This window comes from Octopus bimaculoides, chromosome 4, assembly GCF_001194135.2.
Source record: "Octopus bimaculoides isolate UCB-OBI-ISO-001 chromosome 4, ASM119413v2, whole genome shotgun sequence".
Taxonomy (NCBI): domain Eukaryota; kingdom Metazoa; phylum Mollusca; class Cephalopoda; order Octopoda; family Octopodidae; genus Octopus; species Octopus bimaculoides.
Genome location: NC_068984.1, coordinates 88,091,828 through 88,104,152, shown reverse-complemented (window position 1 = coordinate 88,104,152; position 12,325 = coordinate 88,091,828). Strand labels below are relative to the sequence as shown.

The 12,325-nt window shown below is 38.2% G+C and overlaps 1 protein-coding gene across 3 annotated transcripts in view; it reads right to left on the bottom strand.

Annotated features, from left to right (window-relative positions):
- Positions 1–539: 539 nt before the first annotated feature.
- The window catches only part of LOC106872339 (L-sorbose 1-dehydrogenase), a 90,620-nt gene continuing 78,834 nt past the window's right edge, over positions 540–12,325 (bottom strand). For all 3 annotated transcript variants that reach the window (XM_014919286.2, XM_052967220.1, XM_052967221.1), the window contains 2 exons: positions 6,834–7,056; positions 540–2,212 (listed from right to left, as the gene is read on the bottom strand). In XM_014919286.2, the coding sequence (XP_014774772.1) occupies positions 2,050–2,212; positions 6,834–7,056 (386 nt within the window). In that variant the 3' untranslated portion in view covers positions 540–2,049. The remainder of the gene's footprint in view (positions 2,213–6,833; positions 7,057–12,325) is intronic.

Here is a 12,325-nt window from a genome sequence, read left to right as displayed (position 1 = left end):
GTGTGTGTGTGTGTGTGTGTGTGTGTGTGTGTGTGTGTGTGTGTGTGTGTTTAAAACCACTATCTGACCGTTGGGGGAACTTAGAAGAGTTCGCACAGTTTGCTAGGACTCAGACTAGGTCTCCGACTCGTGGATTTCTGAGACTTTTCACACACCACCAATGTCAAGCAATTGATCCAAATCCTTTGGTCAATTTTTCCTTCTCTTTTGAAACATTCAAGGACTTCTCTCCCACCTAGATCTCACAGTTCACCTTATTCTCCTACGCAAGCCATCCACCCTAGTTTCTCTGAAGCACAAATTTCTTAACCCTCACCTACAAACCATCTCTGCCCCAAAAGGTAGTGTCTGTGCATACGTAGATTCCATACTCACTTCTCTCTCTGGATTTATATGATAACAACACCCAGTTTCTCTGTCCCAGAATCTCCTCCTGCATTGAGAACATTTATCTAACATCTCTTCTCTCCAAAGTCACCGTCCTTCATCCACCTCTCATGTTTTAAATCGTAGCCATATATTGACGGAGCTCTTTCTTCGCCACATTCAACTAACTCTGGTATTCTCTAGGATTCGGATTTGTCACCTAATTTTCATTCTGTACATTAATGATTTACTTGTTGCCACATCCAACAAACGCCCACTCTTTTACAGATGGCGTATCCTTTCATTACTCCTCAAATTTCTCCAACCATGCATCATTCACAAGCATTCTAAACTCTACATGTAAAACCGACATTAATTCTATAAGCGAACAACTTGAGACTATTCTTCAGCGGGGACATGTTATCCTTTTTTTCTCCTTTAACAACAATAAAACTCAAGCACTACTCATATCAAGAAAGCACCTCCGAGAGCAGGACGCTGCTTGAGTCCTGCTCTCGGTGGTGCTCACAGTGGCTCCAAATGCTAAGTCCCACTATCACTGAAGATCTCTCTCAGCAATAACACTTCCCTAACATAACTAGAATCACATTCCAAAGACTAATCCTTCTTTTCAAGGCCAGAAAATATTTTAGCCCAAGCATTTGCTGCCACTCTACAAAGTTCAAGTGAGACCCACAGTGGAGTACATCTGTGATGCACAAACAGACATTGGACTGCTTCCAGAGAAGGTCACTTGAGTAACTGGAATCCAGTCATTAACATATTCGACACTTTACTTTTTCGATCACAACTATAAACGCCTCTGCTCCTCGGAGCTGACTTATCTTGCACCTCTATCACTCAAGCATTCCCGACCTACTTGTCTTCCACCTCTCGTGCATACGACCCCGTTGGACCCGCACGAAACATTATTCCTAGTCCTAGAACATCGGCCGTCTGGGATCTTCTCCATGCTCATGTCTTTCTTACCTGTAAGAAAGACATGAGCATGGAGAAGATCCCAGACGGGTGTTGTGATGTAACATTTTAAACGGACCATTAACAGCATGAAATTTGCCGGTCTCAGATGTAGGGTAGAGGTGCAAAGGTCACGAACAACGACTCTTTCGCCAGACACAAGTAAAAAATAAGAAAATAAAGATATATGCATGTATTGTGTATATATAATTTATATAAACGTATGTATGTATATCTACGCATATGTGTACATGTGTGTACATACATACATACATACATACATACATGCACATATACGTGTGTGTGTGTGTGTGTATAGAAACACACAGACACACACACACACACACACACATATATACTTTATTATAAAAGATGCAAAAACATCACAAAAAAAACTGCTACTCAGAGTTTCACGTTCATGTTCGTCGGGCAGTTGTGATTCTGAATCACAACTTCGACCAACGGGAACGTGAAACTCTGAATAGCAGTTTTTTGTGATGCTTTTGCAGCTTTAATAATAAAGCATGTTACTCTACCTTCAGTATTCGAGTACTATTTTTTCCCACCTTGTTTCACATTTATGTACTTACTCTCTCTATAAATATATATAAAAACATATATGAATATATATTTGTATGTATGTATGTATGTATGTATGTATGTAAATCATTTTACAAAAATTTTTCTCTTTGTTTTCCGGGGTAACTATACTTTTCGTTTTGTTCGGATTGGTTTAAGTGGTTCGCGGTTCAAGATCATATCCACTGCTTTCTCGGCAATCATGATCGTAGGTGCGTTGGTCTTCGACGAAGTTATTTCTGGCATAATCGAAGCATCAACAACTCTTAAATTGGTAACACCTTTGACCCTGAAAATAAAGTGAAATATGATTTGGAGATCGAGAGAAATGAAAGTTCGTTAAAGAAAATAATTTTTGATTTTGCTTTTTAATCAGCGTTCGTGTCCATATTTTAGTCGACATAACAATTAGGAAAAGAACATGCAATAATTCTACAATTTACCCTTCTTACCGTATCATCAACATTCCAACAAAAGACATCTAACATTAGAAGACATCTAACATTTATATTGGTTTCACATTTTAGAACAAGCCTAGCAAGTTCTGGGGAGAGGGTAAGTCGATTACATCGATCCTAGTGCTCAACTGGTACTTATTTTATCGACTTCGAAAGGATGAAAGGCATAGTCGGTCTCGGCGGAATTTGACTCAGAACGTAAAGACGGACGAAACATCGCTAAGCATTTTGTCCGGCGTGCTCACGATTCTGCCAGCTCGCCTCCTTAACCTCTTCTAACATTTATATTATAATGTATTTTTCAACAATAAGTTGTACCCAGCTGCGCAGCTAACTCGGTCGGTAGTTGTTCATCTCAGGTTGTTCATCGCAGAATCGTAACTCTGAACTCCATGCTGGGCGCAATGTTTTTCTCTTTGCTAGCCAATAAGTGATCTCTAGGTAATGTGACAGCTTCTCCGAAATCTTTCTAAATCGCAGCTAAATCGCCCTCTACCGTCTTAATAAATGGAAGGCATTAAATAAAGTAATCCATGATAAATCATCTCTGAACAAAACAATGTTTATAGATAGCATTAAATGCAGAAAAAAATGTTCTCACCCCACAAGACCAGTTACGAAATCCATAAGAATTCGAAATCCATAGGAATACAGTTACGAAATCCATAGGAATTTTAAACGTCAAAATGTAAAACGCACAAAAAGATATAAAACGTAATAACACAGAAAGTCACCGAAAAGTTACGCCCCTTCCACCACCAAGAAAAGAAACATTTTTGTTCAATGCATGTCTTTTAACATATCCTGCCTGTACTATAGTGTTAATTCAAAGTACGGAATATGTCAATCAGTTTCAAAGGCAATACAAAACAAAACCAATCCCCATTCTAAGTCGATTACATTGACCCCCAGTGGTCAAAATATAAACTGCTTGGTAATCTTGATAAATCCAAAGGACCACATTAATTTGTCAATACTGGTGGAAAGAAGTTGTCATTACTTCCAAGCACAAAGTTAGTTGCCCGTCCTTAGAGCTGCCATTCCCCATGCTGTCGAATGATGTGATCCTGTCGGCTACAATCGAGTTCATACATATCAAGATTCAGAATGCAAATTTGTAATTGTTATGCTTTTTTTTTTGTTAGGTTGTCTTATACACTAATTTCCTTTTCTTCATAAATGAACTAAACTGACAAACATCAAAGCTAAGGCCTAGCCTTCTTTTTATGGCAATCCAATTCAGTTTATCATTAATTTGTTTTTCTCTTCCAATATTTGAAGTTTGAACAAGAATAGGCTTCAAATCATCCTTCACATCCCTGTCTGGTTGACAAAGATATCTTTTCGCTTAATATCTAGGATTCTTCCGCCCTCACAACAAAAGTCAAATTTGATTATACCAATAAAAGACACGCCAAAAAACTTGGAACCCTGCATCCAACAATAATCATCCAATTACGTGGAAATATCAATTTCTTTTATGGTAGCTTGATCATATTTAGATATCTCGGCTCCTAATGTAACTAATTCACACATTACGGCATGATATCTAGAGCTAGAAGCATCATGCAAACCATACAAAAACTTGGAGAGTTTCTCTAGTTTTCCTGTCATAAACAAGGCCATCATTCTGATATATTTGAGCAAGAGATTACCTAATTTGGTGTCTTAAAGCTCTTGTAAGCTTTTCAGAAGACTTACTCTCGATGTAGGCTTTTCTGCAGCATGCACCGCTTTCAAATTCTCTGTGACGATCTCAGCTCTCCCAAATTTTGTGGCTGACTTACCAATACAGAGAGTAGATGCAAACCCATTTTGCACCAACTAGTTTGGTTATGTCCATGACAATTATGTAGAGTACTTTTGGCACTCACTGAACAGCCAACTGAACTTCAAAAGATCATTTATAATCATTCAGTGTTCCTTAACTATCATTTCTCCAAGAATTCCACTGTAACGTTCAATTACACTATTACTTCATGAGCTTTGCACTGCTGTAGCTCTTACAATCCCATTTATATTCTGACGTTCTGGTTTATATCCTCCTTTTCACGGTCAGTCAGAATATTTTTAGGCAAACCAAAGTATGAAACTTAGTTCGTAGAAAACTTGCTGAAGATTGTATTGATTTTGAGGTTGTGTCTGATTTTTGTGAGGTTGGTTTTTTCAGGATTATAACTCGGACTGTACTTTTATGTTAACTCTTGAGATATGCTTTTCGATTAGTCTATAGTTATTTTTGCTCAGCGTATACACTGCAGTATCTATGCTGGTTATTGGTGGGTTGTTGAATTCCCTAAAATCTTAAGAAGGTTTTGTTAGCTTGTAAATGTGTATTTCGCCTTCCTCATTGATGAGAAAATGTATTGTAAAGATAATTTGTGGGTGATGTGAGGAAAGTCAGGAAATTGTTTGCCAAGTGGTTGTGATAGGCATGTGGAGCAGAAGGTGATGTCTAGAGGAATAATTGTTTAGTTAGCATGGGCAAGTAGGTGTATGTATTGGTGTGGATTGTTTAGGATTTAAAGAGAGTCAAGTAGCAGCTTCTTACACGTTGTCTAAACTGTTTGAGGCGTTATGTGCGTTGAAATTTCTCTCGATGATTTTCTATATGAAGACTAAAGTGTCACGTGATATCTTTTATCTTTTCTCTTTTTCATGATTCAGTTATTGAACTGTGGCCATGCTAGGGCATTGCTTTTGTGGTGTTTTGGAATTGTGAAGGGAAATAATGGTACTTCTGCTTTTCAAAGTCGTTATTGTCACTAACGCTATTCTTTGTAAAGTATATTATTATTAGTTATTTAGAAATATCATTTAGTAGAGATTTTATGTGTACTTGGAAGATTTTGTGAATGACTTGACTTTGTAAGGAGTTTGGAGCCTACTTTATGCAGAATTGTAGCTTTTGTCGTTTTCCGCTCGTGTATACGTGCATGTGCTGAAAGAAACGTGTCGCACGTTTATCGTTCTAGCAATATTCTCGAATTGATCAGCCCATTTTCTTTTGATATATCCAACGTTATTTACACTGTACATTTAACCGTTTTGAAGATGGTAAGTATCTGAAGAAGATTTAACTGCAATTTGTTGCCGGTTAAACAACTACTTATAGGTTTTCTTGCAAACATTCTATGTGGATTTTCTAGCGGAAAGCTAAGTGGGTTGACCTACACTGCGAGAATATGTCGCACATTACAAATCTGGGCTTATATAGCTTCTTTCCAATAGCCATTTTCGAATGTATTCTACATGGAATTCATCTGAGTCATGTCATCGAAACATCTTGTATAGAACAAATCTGTTTACTGTGTCTTAGAATGTCAGGCCTTGGATTATGCAAATTTCGAGTGGAAAATATTACTTTTTTGATCCCTTTTGGATAAGCTCTCATTCTGGTCTGTGACGAAGGACCAAGTAGGGCCCAATTAGCTATGAAAGTCATTACATACTGAGACTTTTATTTTTAAAGTTTTAGGCTGCTTGGACCCTATTAGAGTAGTAGTTGATTTCGTGGATCTCGCTTTAGTATGATGGTATCACTCACATATCATTGGGTAGGATGTGATAGAAGGTCAAGGTGCATTTTCTTAATTTTCAGATTATTTACGATAAGGAGGTCATTTAGCGTCTCATATTTTGTACCTAGTTTGAAAGACAACCACTGAAGCATCCCCAGACTTTGGTGCCTGGGGGTGCTTGAGAATATTCAGGGTGGGCACTAATTTGTAATAATGTTGAAGTAGAGTTTTGAAATAAGTGTATCACTGTAAATCTGAGGGTGCACCACTGAATAATGAGCGGGTAGCACCCTCTTAGCGACTGGTATGGTTTGAAGATTCTTTATTTGAAAGTCATTTTAGTAAAGAGAATTAAGTGAAACATTTTAGAGTAGCATTAGAAAGAAGGCGACCCAATCTCTCTTTGACGCAAAGTTCTTTTGCGTCATTGGATTTTCCTATTCTTTATTACACAGTAAAATAACTCACTTTTACTTTTCAGGTCCTTTTGCTGTTTCTCTGATTAAATTAAATTTATTTCTTTAGATACAAGTCAACAATGAAATCACTACGTGGTCACTTAGCCTGATAGATACAACAATCAAATATTTTCCCAAAACATATCCTATCGTCTTAGAAAAAAGAAAATATTTGATAATGTGATTTTGGGTAGATTGTACATAGGATAAAGACATTTTGGTCACAACAAGAATGCCTTTGATCGGACATAAGGCTGTTTGTCAGAACTGACCTGGAACTAAGAAACAACTTCTTCCGGCTTAATTTGTATTACAACCTCTACGTCGAATATATTGCGTGAAGAATTTAATATTTTTACATATTACACAAATATTTTAGATGTAGCTATTACAGATGTAACCATTACATTTTTAGATGTAACCATTTTAGATGTAACCATTACAGATAAAGCAGAATTAAATCGGTGACTTACCTTAATTGTGGATCTACAACTGCGGACGAATCATTAAGAGCCCCCATCTTGCATGTCGATGTAGGGTGGTACATGACAAAAGTATAATATCGAACTAAACAACCCCAATAATCATCTGTATCAAAAGTGTATTGGGAACAAATGGGATGGAGCTCGTTAATAATTTCAACTCCAAGTTCTTTCATGGCGTCAGTCTGGAGCATTTTTCTGGCGACTTTTATACCTAAAATGTAAAACAGAAACAAAGAATCTATTCAACCAACGAGAAAAATAAATTATCATAATTTCTGATAAAAAGTAATGCTATTAGACATAAGCACCATCTTGAGAGAAAAAAAGAATAAAATATAATTAAGAGGATACGAACAATAAAGCCATGAATTATCGGGATCCGGTTTATTGATTATACAACTGCATTTTCCACTTTTCAAATTATTCTTTTACTTTTCTCAGTTATTGGAGAGCAGACACGCTGGGGTAGCGCCTGGAAGGGCTTAGTCGATCAAATAGACGCCAGTACTTATTTTTTAAAGTCTGGTACTTATTCTATTAGTCTGTTAGGCTGAACCGCTAAGTTACGGGGACGGAAAATACCCAACACCAGATGTCAAGTACTTATATGGGGGACAAGCACAAAGACGCGCGCGTGCACACACACACAAGACGAGCCTTTACACAGGTTCCACTTACCAAATTTACTAACAAAGTATTGGTTGGTATGGGGCTAGAGTAGAAGACACTTGCCCAAGGTTCCAAAGTGCTGCGCAATTAGCCTGAAACCGAAACTACATGGATGCGAAGCGTATTTCTCAACTACACAGCCATGCCTGCGACTACAATGGGGTAATATATAACAATATCTTTTCTCTTCGTCAGCAACTAATATACCGAGGTATCCTACCGTTGGTCAATGTTTGCGATTCGAAAGAACCAATGTAAGAATTTATAAAGAAACGAATTGCTAAAATTTTAATGCATATGATGTTAATCATTGTAATGAATCTCTCTCGATGAAGAGAAACCAATATGCAGGGCGCGCCAGTGATGGGAACTCGCACAGGTATAAGAAACACACAGGTTTAATTTTACGATCTGAATTAATTGAGCTAATTTGTCTCAATCAATCAGTGCTTAGCATGATGCTCTATTAACTGGTACGCCTAATTGTTGGTATCAACAGGGGTCGGCAGAGCAACAAGTGTACCATTAGTAGCAGCACTACATCGACAATTTCGAACTATCAGTCAGTGATTAGCGTAATGCTATGTTAACGGGCATACCTAACTACTGACAGCAACAGTAGAACCAATAAAAGTATATGACGCGACCATTTTCCAACTACCAACTATTCAACGGTGATATACACTGCGTCCCACATTATTAAGCAAATAAACCTTCTCTCAATAAATAAATATATATTCATTCAAAACCAGTTGTTTTCACACTGACTGTTGGCAACACCTATCTGCGCACATTCTTCTAAAATAAATCGGATCTGCGCAGACGCCAACAAAGGCACCAATTTTTGTGATTGGGCAACATTTTCACTGTCACAAATTATTAGGCAAGTATAATAAAAATGATGATTGAGTCAGAACAAACATTTATTTAATTTAACAGTAAAGATTTAAGAAAAAATTATTAATAAAGGTTATTAATAATGGTAATATGATAATATGTTCGAATGAAAATGATCATGGGATTATGATGTCATACAGCTCCTAATGTTTAATGCATGATCCTCCACATGCAACAATCTTCCTTACACTCTGATCCATTGAATTTGTCAAGGTGATGATATCTTCTTGTGTCATGCTTTGAGCAGCATCTACAATAGCATCCCAGAGCGTAACTTTACTTGAAAACTGCCCTCCATCTTGGTAAACGCGCCTCTTCAGGACACTCTACAGGTTCTCGATCGGGTTTAAGTCAGGATGATAAGGTGGCCACTCCATCAAAGTGCCCATTTGCTGCAGATATTCCTTAGAATTCCTAGCTGCATGAGATGGGGCATTATATTGCATGAAGAACAGCTTTCTCTTGAATGAAAGCTTTTACTTTTTGAAGCACAGTTGGAAATTGTTCTCTAAGAAGGTAACATGTTTTCGATGTCATCTTAATGTCATCTGGGACTTTCCATGGCCCAACCATTATACCACCAACTATGCCAGCCCAAAACATGACCCCACCTCCCCCCCTGTTGGCGTCTCAAATGATGAGGACGGTTCCTGCTGATTGATACCCAAACTTTACTCCAGCCGTCTGGTCCGTCAAGGGTAGTACGGTATTCGTCAGTGAACAGAAGTTGAAAAGTCTATCTTAATGTATTCTTCTGCCCATTTCAGTCTCTTCTGCTTATGAACGGCCTTCAGAGGGGGCCTTGTAACAGGTTTATCATTCCTGGCTACCTGCTTCAAGAGGAGACACCTGCCACAACGTTTGAAGACTCCTCTACTTGTCAGACATGGGTTTCACACAACTTCCCATTTCACACGTGACAAAGTACGTTTCGAAACTATGCTTGACTTACCTTTATCTGCCCTCGACCGGACAGAAATAGGAGACCTCACATATTTCTTCACTGTTCAGTGATCCTTTCTTAGTATTTTTGATATTTCTTGGTTGTTTTCCCTTTTCCAAGCTCTGACACAATGGTAGACTTCTCATTCGAGGTAAGATCTCGTTTCTGTCTAACAATATGGGACAGCAGAAATGTTGCTGCTACACAATAATGACCACCGTTTGTTTTCGTCTGCACAGATCCGATTTATTGTAGCAGAATGTGTGCAGATAGGTGTTATCAACAGTCAGTGAGAAAACAACTGGTTTTGAATGAATATACATTTATTTATTGAGAGAAGGTTGATTTGCCTAGTAATGTGGGACACAGTGTAGAAAACTCACAGAACAATGTAACAGTACAACATTACAAATATGCAATATACATAGTGAAAGGTGCAACAACATACATCCCATAGCCTTTGAAGCTACCAACTCTTACAAATTTCATTGCGTAAACAGAATGGCGTAGAACTTTCTGCAACGAACAGCGTAGAACAGCGTTGAACTTTCTACAACTAGAGCAATATTATATTATTTTCCAGCATTCTTTCACTAAAAGCACGTGGTAGCAGAATTATAATTTCATAATTATATATACATTTTATTCACACGTCTACTTCAGATTCACTAGTATGAGCACAAACCGTCGCGCGCGACATACTCATACACACTCATATTCTCTCTCTATTTCTCTTTCTTTCCCTCTCTCTCACTCCTCACACATTTTTTATATATTTTATCTTTTATTGTTTCAGCCATTAGATTGTGGCCATGGTGGGGCGCCGCCTTGGAGAACTTTTGGTCGACTAATTCGACCCTAAGATTTATATTAGGTCATCCCATAAATAATACGGTTTTTTTTTAACTGCATGAACTACAAGTCGGAAGGGGACGCGATAAACTACGTGCATTAATTTGTTATAAAGAAGGTAGTAATTTTACCTTGTCCTTATTCTTAGTGCAAGTTTTGAAGAGTGCAGTTCGATTTTAGCAGTTATTGTTTCAAAGCTATAATGGAAGTGACAAAGGAGCGTATTTGGCATATTTTGCTTTATGAGTTCAATAGAGGCAACAACGCAACGGAAAGTGCGAGGAATATTAATGTAGTATATGGGGATCGGACAATAAGTGTAAGCCAGTGTCAAAGGTGGTTCCAGAAATTCCGAGCCGGAAACTACAGCCTAGAAGACGAGTCTTGTCCTGGAAGATCTGTAGAGCTCGACTAGGACGTCTTGCAAACCCTGGTGGAACAAAATCCCATCGTAACTGTTGAGGAACTTGCAGAGAAGCTTGGATTTGGTCATTTAACCATTCATCGACACCTGCGGGCCATCGAGAACGTGAGCAAATTGTTCCTCACAAACTTTCCGAGTCTAATCGCGCGCAGAGAGTGAATGTGTGCTCTTCTTTGCTGTCACGTCTCGCGAATGAACCTTTTTTGGATCGAATATTGACTGGTGACGAGAAATGGGTTCTCTATAAAAATGTTAAGCGCCGAAGACAGTGGGTAGGGAAAGGAGAAACACCGGCACCCCAGGCTAAAGAAGGTCTCCACCCGCGTAAGGTGTTGTTATCTGTTTGGTGTATATGAAAGGTTTAGTCAGCTTTGAACTTTTAAAGTTAAACCAAACGATAACAAAGGAGATCTACTGCAAGCAGCTTGAGCGGCTTAAGTCAGCACCAGAAGAAAAACAACCAAAGGCTGGAGCAGTTTGAATAGGAAACGATGCCCCACCCATCATATTCGCCGGACATTGACCCATATGATTATTATTTATAACGTCATTAGATATGCAGCTGTATGTATGAGAATACACACATAAAACAAAACATACACACAACTACATACATACATACATACATACATACATACATACATACATACATACATGCATACATACATGGACGCTTGATTAGATCCAAGCCATTGATGTAAAAACCCGAAAAATACTAACAAACACACATGATTTCCACATAAACAGTGATGTAGACCGCCTATACCTAAAACGAAAACAAGGCGGAAGAAGCTTAACATCGATCCAAAATGCCTTTGAATGTCGCATCACATCCTTTCGGCAACATCTTTTAACCACCAAGTGTCGAAATGCATCCCTTGACCAAGTTTGCATGCATAAGGCTGATAACATCATAAGACTTGGAAGGCAGTTCCTTGAGCAACATTCTTTGTCTGGTAACCTAGATTACATGCCCAAAGAAGTCGCACGACTCTACTGCAACGTACCATCAAGTGAAAGGATGAGCCAGTATATTAGCAGAAGACTATGCTTAGATATGTTACTAGAAAGCTCCGTGATGATAGTAACATCGATCATCAAAGCAGTTTATTATGTACCAATAGCCAGATTACTACCTCCCACTTTGAAGGGTACGTGTTTGCAATCCAGGAACAGGAAACATCAGCCAAGTACCTGATGCACAAAAGGGATAGGGATGCAGGAAAAGCCGTAAAATATGACAACCGATGCAGACATGGGTTTTGTTTACATCTAATCGGCCTGTTAAGGTTAGGTTTAGGGTTAGGTTTAGGGTTAGGTTTAGGGCTAAGTTTAGGGTTAAGATTAGGTTTAGGGTTAGGTTTAGGGTTAGGTTTAGGGTTAGGGTTAGCCGATTAAGATGTAAACAAAACCCATGTGCTTTCAGTTGACGTTTTCTCACATCAAATCGAAAGATAGCCATGCTGAACTATTGAGAAATCTGCAGTTACTCTATCCAGATTACAAGTTCAGGTTTATACCTGTTATTATTGGGGCCCTGGGATATGTAACACACTGCCTAAATACCAATATCAAGAAATTAGGCTTCTCAAAATCAGAAAGGAGAAAGGTAATTCGAAGACTACAGATCCAGTTCATCACTGGAACTGTAAAAATCTGTAAAACTTTCCAGAAGTTTATCATTTAAATATATAT